The following is a 20,543-nucleotide window of genomic DNA, read 5'->3' as shown; positions in this document are numbered from 1 at the left end:
TAATTCTGAAGTCTCGCAAAATTGCTTATTTCTAGAAAACTACTTCACTTCATTCAGAGGTAGCCGTTTCTCACAATGTTTTATACTATCAATAGCTCCCCATTGCTCGTATATACCGAGTAAGTTTTTATGCTAACCATTTTTCTTGTGAGTAATTACCAATAGTGTCCACTGCCTTTATTAAAAAGTTAAGTTGCAGACTTACTAATGGTAAGAAGCATTGCAGCTGTTGGACACGTACAACACAACATTTTCATACACGGAATTAGACAATTATTTCAACTTATGAAATGTTTTTACACGGGAAAGTTTCTCAGATTTTGCCTTCCCCGAATTCTTCTTGAGGGGACAATCGCGCTCCAGATTATTGGCAAACTTTTGAGCTAATTGTTATTTTCACATGTTATTTTTTTTATTGTATAGATATTTAAAAAGCCAGACCAATGCAGTTGGTTCCCACTTGAAGTTGCCGTTTTAAGCCTATAGTCGAAACACCTTTTTAAGACCTAAAAACTCACTCCGCGTTGTGAAGCTATGATAACGATCCTTTATGGCGTTAGCTAAAGTAGTAGTCCGCCGATGTTTTACCTTCCGCATGGGGTAGTTAAAAGGGCAAGACAGTTCTTTTCAGAACTGAGAAGTCTCCCGACCGAAAACTATGACTCCGCAGTGCAGTATAGTTCCACAGACTATAAGAGCAAGAAAGTTCTCCGAGAGCATGAATCTACCTTTCTGACAAAAAAATGGTGTTAAAACCGCAAACTACATAGAGGTGGGGTGCAGTGCTTTTAAGTTATTGAGTGTTAGTGATAATTTCGTCAATCAGCCATAATTATATACGTTGGCAAAAACCAATCCTGCGACCATACCTTTAGGTTGATACGGTGAATTTTGATGTAATTCGGTTTCATTATGAGTCGAATGTACGTAAGTTTGTAAATTGTGATGAAATAGTATGAATTGGGCGAAACTATTGTGTAATTGTATATTTCTCTTAATATTTTTATATGGAGCTGGTCTGCTATTGTAATTGCCTGCAAAGGATGATTGAAGTTTTTTGAATTGAATTGAATTTAATTGTGAGAGAAAAAAAGCGAAATAATATATTTAAAGGACTATAGGCTAGTCCATGCTATTGTTCCATACTGTGCGGTTATTTTGTAGAATATTAATACCTGACAATTTTCCCTAAACATCCTGGGCTGCGGTTTGAACTTTATGACTCATGCCAGACTGCCACGGCCCCCGGGGTATTAAACTTTTAATATCGGGGTAGGCAAGTACAAAGTCCACCTCATGGAAATTAGACTTGACTCAAGTCCCAATTCCGTGCCACCCCATGAAACTACTGCTTTGTGATGCTCTGCATCATTCCCCAACCTGTTCCGCATTATCGGGACCATTTTGACGGCGAGCGCGCACTCTACTGTGTACTCTACGTTGTTTGATAGTAAATTGCAGTGATATGCAGAGGGATATCTCACACGAGAATGGGACTTGAATCAAGTCTACATGGAAATAGACTAAGTCCATAACTCGCGTGGTCTCCCGTTCCAGTCGCTCCGCTGTTTCCGCCACGAACGCCTTGACAGAAGACTACTGGGTTCTTGGCTATAGTGTTCTGGGAGACCTTGTTGGCTTCACAGCAGCAAGAGTTAACAAAAAAATGCAAAATGAAACTCTCTTTTCTTTTGCCATTACTATCGCTGTAGATAAAAACTAATAACAATTTGAAACAAAACTAACATTTAGAAACATAATCATGACACACGGATGTGATTTGAACAGGACTTACAGAAAAACAAAAGTATTGTCATCTGCTGCTCCCAACTAGGATTGAGAATCGAAACTCGTTGTTTATAGCCTTCTATCCTTCCCCCCATCAAAAACAACAATTAAAACCGGACTCTTTGTGTAACACCTGACAACATGACACGGATGCTATACGATTAAAAAATAATAATAGTAATAATGGAGTCTTATATAGCGCCGGTATCCGCCACAAAAGAGGCGCCCATGGCGCTCGCCCATGATACAAAACAAACAAATGTATTGTTCATTGTTGATTTTTTCTATCATCCAATGTGTGGTTGTTTCACTTATGATAATAATAGAAGCAATCCCTCGATGTCGAGGAAGATGTCCTCCACAGAATAAACTAAGTTATTAGGGTTGAGGTAACTGGTGCCTATAGGTTGTAGTTATCGACGGAGTCACCCTATATTATAGGGTGACTCCGTCGATAACTACAACCTGTGACATCTGCCTGAGAGTAAGGCCGGATCCGAATTGGCGGCTACGGCTACGGCTAAGGCTACGGCCGGATCGCCGCGTCGTAGCCACCAATTTGGACACGGCCTTACTCTCAGGCAGATGTCACAGGTTGTAGTTATAGGGAGGGTTGGACCACGGATATGTCTTTCTTCCCTCTCCTTTCTCTGCTGACGCCTAGCTGTTGCCTGAGCTAGTCGATTCATTTCAACTACAGCCGTGCCTCTGTGCAACAGTTGCCTCCATGATGCTCGATCAGCTACCAGGTCCTCAACTATTTCATCATAATAATTTATGGTGACTAGGCATGTTAGTGCATGTGTAAGTCCATCAGGATATAGATTAGACTGGTCCCCTGTCTTCTTTTTATATCCGCAAGGATAAAGACAGATAGAACCAGTTGATACAATTTTATTTGATATTACACGTGCAGTGACGTAAGCTTTACATAATCGGTTTTCATTTGTCTGGGCTAATGTGAGGTCAGCTGACAAATTTCACCACGGACCAATCAAAACACAGATATGGAAAGTTTCATGTTATGTATTGTTATGTGTATGTGCTGCGTATCCTCAATCATGCAAAAATGAATGATAGGTTGAACTTAAAGGTTATGGGAGTGACCTATAGACCCTTTTCGAAACCTTCGGCTTTGGATTCGGCTCCAGTTGTTTTGACAACTTACTGCGCCGTCCATTTGCCAAAGCGCTCGGGGCTTGAGGCGAGAGGACGGAGCCCGGAAGCCGAACCAAAATCCGAAGCCGTGGTTTCGAAAAGGGCCCTATTTATGGCGTAACTTCACACTGTCCATTTAACGCCTCTCTTCGTATTTATGCATGAGGTACGTCACAATGCTAACCCAAAACGAGGCGATGGGCGCAGCCACTGCAAGTGATGGGGGACTTGCGCCCGCCCGTAGCCTCATTTTGGGTAAGAATTATGACGTCATGCATAAATATTAAGAGAGGCGTATGGACTGTGTGAAGGATGATAATTCGTAAGAGAGGGCGCTATCATAAGAATGTTTACTCAGTTCGCTATGAGGGACAGTACCTCTGGGGAAGGGAAGGGGGAAGAATCTTCTGCCACACCGGCTATAGCCTTTGGTCAAGGCGCACGCGGCACCCCAAGATGTCAAGCGCGACCCAGATATCACGCACGAAAAAAAAAGACCAGCGCGAGCGGCGGAGCCGCAAAGCGCTTTTAGCAACTCTGATGAAGAATGATGAAGATCGAAGCCCCTGCCCACCAATGTATAGATATAAAGGCAGTGGACACTACTGGTAATTACTCAAAATAATTATTATCATAAAACCTTACTTGGTGACGAGTAATGGGGAGAGGTTCGTAGTATAAAACATTGTTAGAAACGGCTACCTCTGAAATGACGTAGTTTTCAAGAAAGAATTAATTTTCCACGAATTTGATTTCGAGACCTCAAGTTTAGAATTTGAGGTCTCGAGCATCTGAACGCGCACAACTTCGTATGACAAGGGTGTTTTTTTCTTTTCTTTCATAGTTATCTCGCAACTCCGACGACCAATCGAGCTCAAATTTTCACAGGTTTGTTATTTTATGCATGTAGAGATACACCAAGTGAGAAGACTGGTCTTTGACAATATTTACCAATTACAGTGTCCAGTGTTAATGAATTATATAAATTTTGTTTTTTACCCACATACACCTATATGTTAACACTGTATCACGGGCATAGTTTTACTCGCGTGAGATTCGAACCCACGACCTTTGTAATTCCTTTTTTTTCCACATAACTCGGGTAAGTCTTGATTAAGTGCGAACACACATCGGTGTATTATGGGTAAAACCAATGTAGATTTGTTTATAGTCGTGACTCACGGACTCGGAGTCGCCAATTTCGTGACTTTGTGAATTGACTTTAAACTTGGTGAAAATTGACTTGTGATGGACTTGACTTGCGGAAAATTAATTTGCAAAGCCAAATGACTCGAGAGTTGAGAAATGACTTGAATAATAAAATTGATTAATTTGTACACTCACCTTGAATTGGTTTTCAATTGCAATTCTGCTGATGGCCGTTTTGACGATCAGGACTTTCTTCTCACACAATCTCAGACTAGTGTGACGGCGAAGCAGCGGGTCTGCTAAAGCAGGACTGAAACGTGCTCTCGAAATTAATAATGTGTTGCCAACTCTTATAGTTCTTTCCCAATCCCCAACACTCATGTAGGTCGCGCCTTAGACTTGATTCAAGTCTTAGATCGCGGTTATTCTTCTGCATCTCAGCCACGAAAACGCCCAGACATTATTAGCTATCACGCGCCCTACTAACTCGTAGGCTAAATGACTAAGAAAGATCACAAGAGGGCGCTGTTTGTAGCGGCTATCAGCAGAACAACTAAAAAGCCACGATCGAAGACTTGGAACCAAGTCTAGTCGCGCCTATGATAGTGACACGAAGTTGTGATAATTATCTTTTATTGTGCTCACATTGTTGGCGCAAAGCTTGGAAATCCGGGATTGAGATCCGCATTGGAACAGTTTGAGTGACATTAGTAAGGGACAATCCAGGATTCCCGCTGGCAACTGTTTTTTTCTGTAGTATAGAATTACCATCTACAATAAATGTCCTGATTCTTTCAAGGACTCCCTTTTTCGAATCGATTTAGAAAAACAAAATTAATTTCTCATGGCAAAGCCCTACGACACTGGCAATTTTGTAGAACACAAGTTTGTGTATGTACAAAGCCAGTGGTAGCATCAGCTATTAAGTGGGTTGCAAAAAAAAAACTTCAATAAAGCACAAAAATAATTGCAAAAACTGTATACATAAAAATTATAAACAGAGTGTATTAGGCCCTGTGGTCTGATTTCGTTTTGTGTGCGTTACTTTTACCACTATACTGCTTGTCAACCTTTGGGTGATTAGTCGATAAGGTAGCCCCCCCCCCCCCCCCCGTAAAAAGAGGGAAGGGAAAATTAACTTGGGCAAATACTTGCATTATATTAACTGAAGACAACACCAAATTCACACTCAAGCGTAATTTTGTGCTCATTCATAACAATAATAATATTGTTTTTAGTTCTCCAGGCACCGATTATAATGTGTGTAAGCACTGTTTACTAAGTTAAGTACTTTCCCGAGTCCCGTGAAAAATCACAGGCATATAAATCGAGTGGGATTCGAACCCACGACACCCTTGCGATTCTAGAGCAGTGTCTTACCAACTAGACCACGGAGATTGCCCGATAGCTATACAGACAGTTCGAATCCTAAGTTTTGGCAGCGGGTACTGCAACATTTTAACAGATAATAATAGAGATAGGCTATACCAGCAAAATTATTTTTCCCCGATGCAAATTTAAAATCTCTACTATTGTATTCATTTCGATTGGCAATACGGAAGTGTTGTTATAGAAAAGAATTGATGGGTAACTGGTTATCTTAATAATGATCCGTCAGCATAAGAGCGGACACTGGTGTTGTTTATGGCCTTCCAAAAAAACGGGGGGGGGGGGGGGAAACATTATTGACAATGATGTTGCCGTTGAGGTCGCCCTTCATCATAAGTAGCACGTGTTGTGAAATAATTAGTCTGTGCCCTGTCACTGACTAATCTTCTATAGCGTGTTGGACGTTTGGTTACCGATCGAGCTCTCAAGTTTCACGTTTGTTTTGGTTTTTTGCCGCGCCTCCTCTGCAAACTCAAGTTGGTAAGTAACATTTTTAATCACTGTTCACGTTTTTATTTTGTGACAAAACACTTGTACAAGTAAACTATTAAACTAAATATCTGTTTCCAGGAAGTAAACTGCCATGTGCAGTCGTTAGTCTGAGATGTCGTGTTGACGTGTTCTCAAAAATACGTGTTTTGTAAATTAAATTGTGTATTTTTTTAGATGCAATTCAATTTTTCCTATCATTCAGTTCAATTTATAAATCATGATCAACTTAAACTTACTTGAAATTACTTACTTGAAACCACCGACACCATCACACAACTGGGGAGGGGGAGACGGTGGTTCTGGTTACTGGGGCAGACAGCTTAGACGTTCTTTAGGAATTTGTCCACATGTCACTTGAAAGTGTTCACACTTGACACTTAAGCTTTCAATTGCCTCTCCAGGGAGAATGTTCCAGTAGTTGACCACTCTCTCTGGCTAAACCAGAACTTCCTGAGGTTAAGGTTGGATCTTGATTTGTACAGTTTAAGTGGGTGAACCCTGTGCTGTACGGTTGACAAATCAAAGAAGTGTTCAGGGTTCAAGCCCTCGAGGCCCCTGAGTATCTTAAAGGTATCGATAAGATCTCCTCACAGCCTCCTGCACTCCAGGGTGGTAAATTTCACTTCCCTGAGTCTGTTTCCATTCAACCAGTAACCATGGGAATTGTAATGTTTATTCCAGTGTAGGCCCCATTGCCACTTAATCCTAGAACTATATGAGGTTCGTTCGAAACTCATAGTTGTGGAGACGATAGCACTTAGAGCGAACCTCATATATAGTTAGGAGTAATATTGCCATATCTTCTGAATAGATTCAGAAGAGTGTGTTCCCAGACACGTGTCCATATGTTTTGTACACAAAGCACGGATTGGGTATTTTTTCTTTTTAGGACGAACGTGTGTAGATAATTCTCCACGTTTGTCCTGGGAAAAAAATACGTGCACGGTCGGGGACAATTGGCATTTGTTGTGTTGTGGTAAAACGGAGTAGTTGGGGACTGAGTTACGGTTTATTTTGAAGAATTTAAAATTTTTAACAATTTTTGAGATTGCAGAGTGGATTTTCTGGTCCCCCCCATCAGGGTCAATGAGAGTTCAAAGGTCACAAAGAGCCTAATTTTGGCGAGATAAACAAAAAAAGAGAAAATAGAGATTTGCGTTGCCAAAATAAAAGCAAACTCGTTATTGTTGAGATAGATGTATGTCTATGAGTCATGACTATGACGTTACGGGAGACGATAGCAGAACGAAACCGCATCGTCCAACTCATTGTTATTGTCACCAAACTGAGGCGGGATGACAGAATAGTCTGGTGCCATGGGCAATGAATGTTAGCACTCATTACTGTAATTGGAAGTTGGGAACATGACTAAGATGGTGACAGCATGATATAGGTCTATGGCTTTCTGGCACTGGTAATGTATGGCATGCGGGGCATTATTCTATCAACCCCGCACGATTATGGCCCCTGCATGCCATGCATTTACGAATTAAAACTCCTCAGACCGCCAGCTTTTTCAATATTCAACATCGTTTGGAATAAGTGATCATTTTCAACACAGAACTCTCCAGACGGACTACTTGCAATGCATTTTTACTGATCCTCGGGTATTTTTACTGGCCAGCAGACCACTGTTCAGGCAGGGAGAACGATGTTCAGCTTTTATTAAAAAAATCTCAGCAACTTAATTTTATACTTTTTACCTCACCAGGTATTATTTCATTACAGGAGATCAGAAGAATGTCACCATGCAGCAGCTCGCCAAACTTAAGGCAGCTGCTTGTCATCTTCAACAAACAACATGCGTCACAAAGATCAACGATTGGACACGGACTGCAGTCGCCGTGGCAACCTCAACAGACTGTCAACAACAGACCTCAACAAGTTTCCCTTTTACAACTCGACCCACCAATAGAGGAACGGCAACATATAATTCATCATGTAACATAGTATCAGAAAACTCAAAATGGACGAACTACTCGAAACGGATAAGTCGACTCTATGACAAACATAAATACTTAGATTTCTTGTCTGCTGCAGGGGTTAATTCAACAGGCCAATCATTTCCAATTTCTATCCCAAATATAACAAAGCACTCAACTAACCCGCCGAGAAAAAATGTATTCCAATCAAATGTAACACACTGTCAGAGACAGCGAAGGTTGTTGAACTTTGACATACTGAAAAGAATGTTGACAACGTCGAGTGTCGTGAGCTTCAACTCCGTGGATGATTCGCAGGTGCCGTCGTTGACCGAAATGAAGCGTCATCTCGGGACTGAAGGGATGGAGTTTGAGATGGGGCACGCTTGTCTGGTCGGAGAGTGCCCCTTTTGTGGTCACAAGGATAAACAGAGAATGAGTAAATATGTGAAGAAGATGTTTGTCAACATGACCACTGGTATGTTAATAATAATAATAATATTTGTTTTGGAATATAAAGGAACTTACGGAAGGACTGTCGTCATCAGGCCTGCTACTTCACGGAGGCAACAGAGGCGATTGCATCCATGCCCCTGGTCATTGCCTTGGTGCCCTTGAAATGCTCCAGTAGAAATGTACAGTTTCCTCATAGGGTGCCCTTTATCAAGGAGAAAACGCCTTGATGCCCGTGCCCTTTCAATAATGAAGCATACGGCCTGCGTCATGATCGTAACAGGGCCCAGATTCATAGAGTTGCTTAATGGCCGATTTTGTGCTAAATGAGCAACACATTTTTATGTATTGTTCTTGGGATCCCCAAGAAGCCTATTGTTTTAGGACCCCCAAGTCAAATGTAAAGGAGTTTTCCTGGCTGTGGCTGCTGTATGCGCCATAGCACCTTTTAACCCTTATGAGGTGCTGGGTCTCAGAATTCATCACTGCAATAACCTATCTTTCTGAAAGTTTGTATATACTCAGCGCCTTTAGTACCTTGTTTGGTAGATACGTGCGCTATATAAGACTTTGATATTATTATGGCTAAAACAAAAAGAAGTTTTGTCTGAGCGATAGCTCCAGATGGATTTGGCATAAATAGCTCAACTTGCTCTGTGGTAGTGGTGCATAGTATTGGTTTTGAAAGAGGGGTGTATCGGCATTTTTTTAACACCCTGTTTTAAATTTGGACTCCCTGTTTTAAATTTGGACTCCCTGTTTTATCTGCTGTTTACATATCTAAATGTATTGTTAGTGAACACCTTGGACAACCCCGTTTGAAAATTTCCAGCATATTTGGACACCCTTCTACCGAATCATGGCTAAAACGTTGCTGTGGATGGGGCTCAGTTAGGATTCCTGAGAAGCCTCTTATTTTTCGACCATTTCTCGGTAAAATGCCAAGAAAAGTACAGGCTTGCAGAGAATTTGTGTCTACTATTATAACTTTTCTTGTTTGTTCTAAGTTTGTGCTTGTCTTAAGAAGACTATTTAATTCTTACAGGGCATTGTGTTTGTCAATGTGCCGAAATATGCGGTAGCTGGGAAAATCTACACAACAGCATGGCCATCGCTAAGCAACAGAGCATCACCGACCCATCCTCATTCATCAATCCCACCGCTGCCACCATTGATGAAGATGAGGTCAAAGGTCAGATGTCAGCCATGGAGAAGGTCAATGAACTTTGGGAGAATGCTGTTGAGTTGCCTAAATGCAGGGAGTACATGGTGGATCGATTAAAAGCGTCATTAGGGATTGAGGTTGGTGTGTTGTTTGTTAGTTTGTTTATTTGTTTGTTTGTTTGTTTTGTTTTGATGATCTTCCCGTAAGGGGAACTCGGCAAACTCCCACAAGGGGATACAACACCAGGCTGACAACAGCCAATCTCTCTCATACAAACATTGGTTTAGACGTCTATGATTATTAACTGAACAACTCAAGAAATTGTTATTCAGTTACCAGATGACAGTAGTCATTGTGAAATCAGCGGTTAGCTTGGTAAGAATCGAGAGTTAGTCAGCTGCTCTCATTAGCCAGACCAACACAGGTCTTTCAAAATAATACTTTCACAGACAACTTTTGCTTCATTATATGACGAATCCCCCCCCCCCAAAAAAAAAAAGGGAAGGCCAAATTCTTTCTCTGTTATTTTCCCCTACACTAAATTAGTCACTGTTTACTTCTTTTTTCTTCTAATGTCAGCAAATCACAACGAAAACACTTGAGAAGTTCAACATCAGATACATCCATGATCAGAGAGCCTTTGTCTTGCCCTTATATGGGTTCAACGACCTCCTTCAAGGAGTCAAGCTACTAGAGGTCAAAAAGGTCGAGGAAGGTCATGAGGTCATTCAGACTCTGTACACGAGGTTAGTCATACCTTTGTTAACTCATTCACGAGTTGACTGGTCGCTTGCGATCGGTTTAAACCCCTTCAGAAAACAAGCTGTACAACAAAAATGTGAAGGCCGCACGAATGGGAAACAGGACTCTTGAGGGTGCTATTGTGGCTTGTTTTGGGGTTTTTTTTTTTTTGGGGGGGGGGGAGAGGGGGGGGGGGGTTGCCATTTGCAAAAGAAACAACTTAAATAGTAATGTGTACATGGTCAATTTATCTCTAAATAAATGTTAAGAGCACCGGACTCATACTCTGTTGTTTCTGATCAGCAGAGTGTGGGTTCGATTCCTAGTCGTTACACCTTTGCCCTTTAGCAAGACACTTAACCATGATGCTTCGTCCTTTGGATGGGACATAAAGCCGTTTGTCCTGTGTGTTGTGTAAGGCATGTAAAAGAACCCTGTTTTGGGGGGTTTTTTTTGGGAGGGGGAGAGGGGGGGTTGCCATTTGCAAAAGAAACAACTTAAATAGCAATGTGTACATGGTCAATTTATCTCTAAATAAATGGTACATGAAAGGGTTAAAGAGACATTTATTTGATGTGTCACTGTTTTTTCATGTTTTTTTTTTTTATTGTCTTTTCCAGACATGTACAGACTGGTTTGTTTGGATTTCATCTCATTGGCCATAGGGATGCAGAGATAGTTCTCGTGTCAAACGTCTTGGATGCTCTTGCTGTGTATCAGACGACGGGGCAGACTGTCTTGGCCCTGCCAAATGGTAGTGCGTCACTCCCACAAGAGGTAAGGTCATCTCACAATAAAAGTTCAGCCCCGATACTTCGCGGAGGCAACAAAGGAAATTGCCTCTGTTGCCCCTTGCCGTGGCCTTGGTGAATTGAAATGCTCCACTAGAAATTTACATTTTCCTCATAGGGTGCCCTTTGTCAAAGAGAAAATGCCTTGGTGCCCTTGCCCTTTCAAAAACGTTTGTGTACGGGAACATTACAGAATTGGTTTTTGCTTACAAAACAGTTGCTGGCAGTGTAAGCACTTTATGTAATCCACCATATACATAAACTGAGAAACCTGTTGAAGTTTGAGATTGACCGGCCATCTTCGTCGCAAGAAAGTAGCGAATTACACATTTGTGCATGACATCGATTTAAAAAAACAAAAAAAAACCGCTCACTGAGCAATGAACTCCAAATGGGAAATTAGCTTTATTTATTTCTCATCAAATATGAATGAATAGCAAGTTCTCAAAGAACAAATCTACTTAGCTAAAAAGATACACACACAGTGTTTCTGCAAACCGAATAAACAATTCAGTTTTCCTTTTCCATTTTTAAGAATTGTGTAAAAATTTGTGGTTTCAATTTCGTATTTACTTATTCCTTATTCAGACCCTGCCTCTGCTAGAACAGTTGAATCAGATCACATTATGGTTTGGAAATGATATGAGATCTTGGGAGGCTGCTAAGCAGTTTGCAAGAAAGCTTAACACCAAACGCTGTCACTTCATCAGGTGAGGTTCATCTTGAGATGGTACGATCAATAAGTTTCGGTTGACCTTTTGACCTAGATCGTGAATACAACCTAGTCCTGCTCTAGGCAACCTTTCTGTATTCAATTTTACCCAGTCTGTTTCCCTTGTTGGCGTGTTGTGGCCTAGCAGTTAAGAGCACCGGACTCATACTCTGTTGTTTCTGATCAGCAGAGTGTGGGTTCGATTCCTAGTCGTGACACCTGTGCCCTTTAGCAAGACACTTAACCATGATGCTTCGTCCTTTGGATGGGACGTACAACCGTTGGTCCCGTGTGTTGTGTAAAAAAGAGATGGACCTACGGCTTAATGTCCAGTCCGAAGGAAGAAGCAATTATGGTGAAGTATCTCTTTCAAAGAGACACGAGCAGGGTTCGAACCCACACTCTGCTGATCAGAAACACCAGAGCTTGAGTTCGGTTTGCTTGACAGCTCGGACACGCCATGCAACAAAATGAGTCTTTTAACAGGCTTAAGATTGACAAGTATTTAAACTCAACAAGTCAACCTCATTTTTATCCATGTTCTTACATACCCATGGATGGCCATCTCCCACCGCAGTTGGCCCTGCATCATGGATAAGTCCGAAAAACATTAATCACACACCTAATTATTATCCATGTTCCCAAAGACCCCTGGATGGCCATCCGCCAGCACTCGTGGCCCTGCAACAAGGATTAAGCCTCGGCAGCATTTTGAAGCAGGCGAGCCCTATCAGCCACAAAGCCATCGTTTCGTTCCGGTCGTTACGAGAGGAGGTGCTGGGAGAATTGTCTCACGCTGAGCAGGTCGCTGGGGTCAAGGTCAGTTTCAAGTTCCTCAAGAAATATCTTTTACCAGGCATGCCAGCCAGGGCCCGACTTCATAGAACTGCTTTAAAGACACTGGACACCATTTAGTAATTGTCCAAGACCAGTCTTCTCACTTGGTGTATCTCAACATATGCATAAAATAACAAACCTGTGAAAATTTGAGCTCAATCGGTCATCAAAGTTGCGAGATAATATTGAAAGAAAAAACACCCTTGTCACACAAAGTTGTGTGCTTTCAGATGCTTGATTTCGAGACCTCAAATTCTAATTTTGAGATTTCGAAATCAAAATTGTTGGAGAAAAACTTCGTTCGCAAAAACTATGTTACTTCTGAGGGAGCTGTTTCTCACAATGTTTTATACGATCAACATCTCTCCATTGCTTATTACAAAAGTAAGTTTTTATGCTAGCAATTATTTTGAGTAAGAAAAACTAGTGTCCACTGCCTTTAGATATAAATGGTTTGACTTCTTCACCTCGTGCTCTTGTCATGCCTCATATGAATAAAGAGAGAATGATTCAATTTTTTCTTTTTCAAATTTTGTTTCTTCAGTGGAAAAGATTCCCCCTTCTCAACAAGATGCTGAAGGGTCATCGCCGCGGTGAGCTCTCGGTCTTCACTGGGCCGACTGGATCCGGAAAGACAACATTTATGGCCGAGTATTCACTCGATCTATGCACTCAAGGGGTGTGTTATATTCAGAAGTTTTTTCTCATAAAAGTTGGAAATTTTTCTTCATAGGTATCCATGGGTGGATTTCCTTACTTGTCTTAACTTTCGGACTAGCCTTAAAGGCAGTGGACACTATTTGTAATTACTCAAAATAATTATCAGCATAAAACCTCACTTGGTAACGAGTAATGGGGAGAGATTAATAGTATAAAACAATTTGAGAAACGGCTCCCTCTGAAGTGACTGAGTTTTCGAGAAAGAAGTAATTTACCACGAATTTGATTTCGAGACCTCAGATTTAGAATTTGAGGTCTCGAAATCAAGCATCTAAAAGCACACAACTTCATGTGACAAGGGTGTTTTTTCTTTCATAGTTTTCTCACAACTCTGACGACCAATCAAGCTCAAATTTTCACAGGTTTGTTATTTTATGCATATGTTGAGATACACCAAGTGAGAAGACTGGCCTTTGACAATATACCAATAGTGTCCCTGTGTTTTTAATATCTCCTAGGACTAGTCCTGAGTTAGGACTTTCTTTGTTAAATTGACCCCCAGGGGCCGATTTCACAAAAAGCTAAGATCAGGGTAGACTGGTCCCCTGTCTTAATCTGCAAGGATAAAGACAGGTGTTGGTTTTTACAGGCACCAGAGATTTCATTGGACACAATGATTTCATTGGATAAGCGTGCAGTGTAAGCTTTCCTATTTTCTACTCACTGTTTATCTTAGTTTTAAAAGCCATACTTTGCAATCTCGAGCAATCTATTTGGTTTTCTCTTGAATATTAAAAACACTTTCTCGTTCCAACCACAAGAGGGCAGTAGAGGTATTTTCTTCAATCTTGTCTCCTTTATTAACAGGTCAACACACTTTGGGGAAGCTTTGAAATTCAAAACATTCGTCTTGCTAAGGTTATGCTGACTCAGTTTGCTCAGTAAGTAGCGTTCAATATAACAATAATTATATCAAAGTCTTATATAGCACATGTATCTACCAACAAGGTACTCAAGGCGCTTAGTAATACATTTTATACAGCAAGAGGTTATTGAAGTTATGAATTCTGAGACCCAATATATGACACTCAGTAAATGTATTCAAAGGTAAAGAATACCTTTAGTTTTTGGAACTGTTGGGTTGTTTTAAAGCCATTTGACCCTTTCGGTACAGAAACAACAACAAAAATTCGCAGATTTACAAACAACTTACAGGGTTTACAGAAGGTAATGGTGAAAGACTTCTCTTGAAATATTATTCCATGAAATGCTTTACTTTTTGAGAAAACAGTAAAACGAACAGGTTTGTTATTTTATATACAAGTTGTGATACACAAAGTGTGGGCCTTTGTTGGACACTACTGTTTACCGAAAGTGTCCAATGGCTTTAATTGAATGAATTCTCCAGCCACAGTCCTTTGGTTTTTGTTTTCTGCAGGTTAAATCTTGAAAAGAATATTGAGAAGTTCGACAAGTGGGCCGACAAGTTTGAGAGACTTCCGTTATTTTTCATGACATTCCACGGTCAGCATACACTCAAGACGGTTATAGAGGTAGGTACATGACAATATTGTTCCTAAAGCCCCCATCGTTCTGAGTTTTTTTTGGCCAAACAGGCTTTAACTGTGTGCAAATGGAGTGGACATAGTAACAACTTGGTGCCCCAATAGAATTTTCCTCATAAAGGTACCCTTTACAAAGGAGAAAAATGCCTTGATGCCCTTGCCCCCTCAACAACCATAGAGCAAGCTATGCAGAAACCAAGCATCAGGTCTGAGTTGCGTCAAGCATCATTCCTGATACTTCACGGAGGCAGCAAAGGCGTTTGCCTCAATGCCCCCTGGTCATTGCCTTGGTGCCCTTGAAATGCCCCAGTAGAAGTGTTCTCTGTACCAAGGAGAAAATGCCTTGGTGCCCTTTTAGAAACCTAGCATCAGAGCCCAATTCATAAAGCATGTAAGCACCAAAACATTGCTAAGCACAGACAAGCATTGCTAAACAAAAAACTGGTTACCAGCTAAAGGTACTTAAAGTTTACATTGTTGTGACTGGTGGTGCCCCATTCATATTTTGCTTAGCATAGAATTTTGCTAAGCAGTATTTTTCTGCTTAACAGCTTTATGAAAATGGGCCATGGTCTGAGTTGTGTAACACTAGTTGGCATTGACTAGAAGTGAGCACTGACTCCTTGCTCCACTTTTGTATTAAGATCTTGAAGCAATTTAACTTTCACAGGAAATCCTGTATTTCCTCCCTCCCGGCAGAAATGGAATAATCCCCAAATCTCCCTGCACCAGTTTGTGTTTACGAGACAGCCCCGCATCAACATCTTCCTGTTTTTATCGGAAGCTGACTTAATCGGAACCGCGTTGGGATACGCTAGATTATTGAATATCATTCTTTAATCCCTCGATGGTTGGTGGCTTAAGTCCATGGGATTAAAGGGGATTTAGAATTCCAATTGAGTTGTCCCGAGTGCTAGATCGCGTTAGAATCGGTCTAAAAGGGAGAGAGAGCCAACTTGGCAGTCATGCCCGCAATTCAACAGGATTTAATTGAATCGTAGTTTCTTCTGTTATCAAATAATAAAACCACTACGGAAACTTACTGAAAAAGTATTAAAATAATTTTGGTTTGAGAAAAGAAACATTACTATTGTTATGCAATATCTGAAAGCACACAAATTTGTGCAACAAGGGTGTTTTTTCTTTCATTATTTTCTTGAAACTTCAATGACTGATTGAGCTCAAACTTTCACAGGTTTGTTATTTTATGCATTATGTTGAGATACACCAAGTAAAGTGAGAATACAGGTCTTTGACAATTTCTAAATGAGTCAGTGCCTTTAAGACATTTTCATTGTCCTTTTCTTATTCACGTTTGTTATCTTCTCATTATATTGCGCCTACTGACGTTTTTAAAGACAGTGGACACTATTGGTAATTGTCAAAGACTAGCCTTCACAGTTTGTGTATCTTAACATATGCAAAAAATAACAAACCTGTGAAAATTTGAGCTCAATCGGTCATCGAACTTGCGAGATAATAATGAAAGAAAAAAATACCCTTGTCACACGAAGTTGTGTGCGTTTAGATGGTGGTTGATTTCGAGACCTCAAGTTCTAAATATGAGGTCTCAAAATCAAATTCTTTCTCGAAAACTATGGCACTTCAGAGGGAGCTGTTTCTTACAATGTTTTATACCATCAACCTCTCCCCATTACTCGTCGCCAAGAAAGGTTTTATGCTAATAATTATCTTGAGTACATGTAGTTACCAATAGTGTCCACTGCCTTTAATTTTTCATTTTATAAATTGTAGGCCATGTCGCACGCGGTGTATGTCCATGACATTGAGCACATAGTTATAGACAACTTGCAGTTCATGGTGGGCTACTCTGAGAAGCAGTTCATGATGGAGCGCTTTGCCATGTATGATAACATCATCGCTGCGTTCCGCAAGTTTGCGACCGCCAACAACTGTCATGTGACTGTTGTGATTCACCCACGGAAGGTAAGTAACGAGACATAAATGCTTAAAGACAATCAGGCATGGGTGACTAGTGACAATTACTACGCAAACAGTTGCGACTACGACACTAGTCTCGAGTAATTTTTAATTCTCAAGATGCACTGTGGCAATGTGTGCCGCAAGCGCAATAAAGTAAAATTCAAGCTGAAAGAATTGAAGGATTGTGTCACTGATGTCTGAATGTGTTTTGTAAGTAAATTACTTTGTCTTGATAAGTCATGACTGGTACAATTGGTTCACCAAGCAGCTAGTCGGGACTATTTTCGTAGTAGTTGTGGCAGCACGTTTAACCGAGTAGACGAAAAACAGTAGTCGCTACGCGACTCGACTCAGCAATCAGTAGCTGGTTGCCCAGGCTGAAGTATTATTATTGTGTGTCAGTTGTATCGAACAAGAGAATAATTTTGCCCATCTTTTAGGAAAATGCTTCTGAGGAGTTGCAGACAGCGTCCATCTTCGGGAGCGCCAAAGCATCACAAGAAGCGGATAATGTCTTGATTCTGCAGGATCAGAGACTGACGGCTCTCAGGGGACGAAAATACATCCAGGTATGCCTTGGAAATAGGATCAAGTTCCCTGAAAATAACATTTTGTTACATGTCGTGGTCAAGCGGTCTACCACATTTCACAATATCCATCTCAATGCACTTGACATTAGTGCCCTGGTTATTGGGCCAACAACATTCCTTTAATCTTTCTCAGCTCCCTGGGCAATGTTAGCACTCCAAAGGCTTTTTCATAAACAATAACAACCTCTACCCTAGCTGGTACCCATTTATACCCCATGGCTGAAGAGAAGCAATTATAGTAAAAAATCTTGCTCGAGAGCATAAGTGTCTTGACTGGGATTCGAACCCATACTCCGATGACTTAACCACCAGAATCTGAATTTGATGCTCTTAACCACTCTGCCATGACACCCTACGTGTACATAGTCTTCTAATCTTGTATTTCACCTACAATTGTAAGCGTATGTATCCAAAACCTATTGAGTGCATTATTTGTCCCAAGAAGGGCCAGGAATTTGTAACCCATGACAACCAGTCTTTGCTTGTAAACATTTGGCCCAGAATTTCCTGCCCAAATATGGCGGTGCCTGGTAGTGCCATGTATACACCATATGGTATCATACGTGTTTACGTGTCGAAGGAATAAACAATTTAAAATTTCAGGACATGCTGAAAAGTTGGATGAATCAGATCGTAGTTTTTTTCCAAAGTATTTGTTGGATTAAGGTGACATAACAATTCAGTGCTATTTTAAGAAGTTTGGGCAGAGAAGGCCTTAAAGGCACTGGACACTATTAGTAATTACTAAAAAAATAATTATTAGCATAAAACCTTACTTGGTAACGAGTAATGGGGAGCTGTTGATAGTATAAAACATTGTGAGAAACGGCTCCCTCTGAAGTAACGTAGTTTTTGAAAAAGGAGTAATTTTCCGCGAATTTGATTTTGAGACCTGAACATTTAATTTTTTATGTCTCAAGCTCAAGCATCTGAAAGCACACAACTTCGTGTGACAAGGGTGTTTATTCTTTCATTATTATCTCGCAACTTCGACAACCAATTGAGCTTAATTAATTTTCACAGGTTTGTTATTTGATGCATTTGTTGAGATACGCCAAGTGAGAAGATTGGTCTTTGACAACTATTACCAATAGTGTCCAGTGTCTTAAAGATTAAAGGTACTATCATGGTTTGGTAAATACTCCATTATTAAGTACCATAACAACTTACTTGGTGAGATGCACTGCATCTGTAACAGGTTTGGTTATTGCCGAAGACCAGTGTTCTCACTTGGTGTGTCCCAACTCATGCGTTTTTAGGGTGTCTTTAAAGCCATTGGACCCTTTCGGCACAGAAAGAAAAAAAAAGTTCACAGATTTACAAATAACTTACAGGGTTTACAGAAGGTAGTGGTGAAAGACTTCCCTTGAAATATTATTCCATGAAATGCTTTACTTTTTGAGAAAACAGTAAAACAATATCAATTCTCGTTAGCGAGAATTACGGATTTATTTTAAACACATGTCATGACACGGCGAAACGTGCGGATACACGGGTGGGTTTTCCCGTTATTTTCTCCAGACTCCGATGACCGATTGAGCCTAAATTTTCACAGGTTTGTTATTTGATATAGAAGTTGTGATACACGAAGTGTGGGACTTGGACAATACTGTTTACAGAAAGTGTATAATGGCTTTAAAAGCAATTTTCTTGACTACATAAGTCTTCATTTTAAATTCTTTCTTGACATTATCTTTTGTGATAAACTCTTTTCAGGTTGTGAAGAACCGGTTTGATGGAGACCTTGGTATAATGCCATTGCACTTCAACAAAGAATCACTGACAATGTCTGCACCGTCTAAACTGCGAAGCAGAAAAACGGCTGGTGGGAAGACTAGTAAGCCTGGCGAAGCCGGCCAATCCGACGAGTCGTATGAATTGTTTGAGGAGTTTGTGCTGGACAGCAGGCAGGAGGATGAACTCGGAAGAGGAGAATGAACCAATTAGATGAGGCCTTACTGAGAGTTGCTGCAGAGGAGTTGGAGGTTGACCAATCACATGAGGCCTTACTTGGGGTTTGCTGATCAGAAGATGAAGGCTGACCAATCACGTTTGGTGTTTCACTTGAAGAGGAGAATGAACCAATCAGAAGAGGCCTTACTGAGTCTTGCTGTAAATTGTCCAATCACTTGAGGCCTAACTTGGGGTTGCTGATCTGAAGATGAAGGTTGACCAATCATGGCTGGGGTTTCACGGCCATCTTGGACCAATTAATCTCATAAAATATAAGCATAACAATTTGAACCATCATGTTTTACAGATAATTATTTCTGAATTTTGTAAAGTCCTTTCATGTTTTGATAAATTAACAATCTTGAGTGGCTATTTCGCCAAAGCTCGAAGATTTTGTTTGTCTCCTGAATTCATCCACAGGGAGACAAAGTTGTAAAGTCTTTTTATATTGAAAATAATTACCTGCAATTGACAACTAAGCGAAAAAAACAGAATAGTTATTGAAGAGCCATGCCATGATGGGTTCAAATTTGTCAACAAATGTGACCATCCACCACCAATGGGCTGTAAAGTTGACACTTTTACTGTTATGGGCTCAATGCATTTTTGGAGAGAGTGTGTAATCAGCTTCAAAATGATACCATCCACATTTAAATCAGACTTTTCTTGACGAAGTGATGATTTCTCAAGGCCACCTACTTTTTTATTCAGATTTCTCAAAGATTTCTTGAAAACCCAAACAATTTAATAGGCTCTGCAATGTGCAAGCGCAACTTTACAGCCTATTGGTGGTGGATGGTCACAAATTGTTTATTGATTTCTAATCAATGGAGGCAGTTCAAACAAAATAATATTGCAGGATGCTTACTACCATTTTTTTTACACAAGTAAGCGTTCGGATAAAATTACACAATTCAGGGTCATTAACTAAGCATGACCATACCTTTAAGGGTAATACAGACCTTTTTGCAAATACCCATTGCACAAACGTTAACTGTTTAATAAGGTGCATGATGGTCCAACTAAAATGGTTAAGGCATGTAATGAATTTTTGTTCAGAACCGAATTGCGCTGCATTTAAAAAAGTGGCATAAAGCGTGTAAGCTGTTTCTCATTAATTTTGTGGTCTAAAGTTTTGTTAAAGGCAGTGGACACTATTGGTAATTACTTTAAAATAATTATAAGCATACCACCTTACTGGGGAGTAATGGGGAGAGTCCTTTCTGCTCTGAGC

The 20,543-nt window shown here is 40.5% G+C and overlaps 1 protein-coding gene across 2 annotated transcripts; it reads left to right on the top strand.

Annotated features, from left to right (window-relative positions):
• The first annotated feature begins 5,905 nt into the window (after window positions 1-5,905).
• Window positions 5,906-19,842, top strand: LOC117305312 (twinkle protein, mitochondrial-like). Of its 2 annotated transcripts, none has more exons than XM_033790173.1 (13): window positions 5,906-5,964; window positions 7,688-8,376; window positions 9,397-9,653; window positions 10,096-10,262; window positions 10,878-11,034; window positions 11,637-11,758; window positions 12,408-12,579; window positions 13,142-13,276; window positions 14,125-14,198; window positions 14,696-14,810; window positions 16,578-16,769; window positions 17,207-17,335; window positions 19,073-19,842. In XM_033790173.1, the coding sequence occupies exons 2-13, from the start codon at window positions 7,725-7,727 to the stop codon at window positions 19,292-19,294; spliced, it is 2,394 nt and encodes a 797-aa protein (XP_033646064.1). In that variant the 5' UTR covers window positions 5,906-5,964; window positions 7,688-7,724; the 3' UTR covers window positions 19,295-19,842. The 2 variants fall into 2 exon arrangements, with proteins under 2 accessions (XP_033646064.1, XP_033646065.1); XM_033790174.1 differs by having other exon boundaries at window positions 5,926-5,964; window positions 7,705-8,376.
• The last annotated feature ends 701 nt before the right edge of the window (window positions 19,843-20,543 follow it).

Source organism: Asterias rubens, chromosome 22 (genome assembly GCF_902459465.1).
Source record: "Asterias rubens chromosome 22, eAstRub1.3, whole genome shotgun sequence".
NCBI classification, from domain to species: Eukaryota; Metazoa; Echinodermata; class Asteroidea; order Forcipulatida; family Asteriidae; genus Asterias; species Asterias rubens.
The sequence above is the reverse complement of the archived record's forward strand: the minus strand, read 5'-3'. Positions and strand labels throughout refer to the sequence as shown.

Excerpts from the sequence above, each read along its gene's own strand:
- LOC117305312 (XM_033790173.1), top strand. The coding sequence starts at position 7,725 with ATGCAGCAGCTCGCCAAACTTAAGGCAGCTGCTTGTCATCTTCAACAA. Across the intron at positions 9,654-10,095 it reads AAGCGTCATTAGGGATTGAG|CAAATCACAACGAAAACACT; the intron begins GTTGGTGTGTTG and ends TTCTAATGTCAG. Across the intron at positions 14,811-16,577 it reads CACTCAAGACGGTTATAGAG|GCCATGTCGCACGCGGTGTA; the intron begins GTAGGTACATGA and ends TATAAATTGTAG.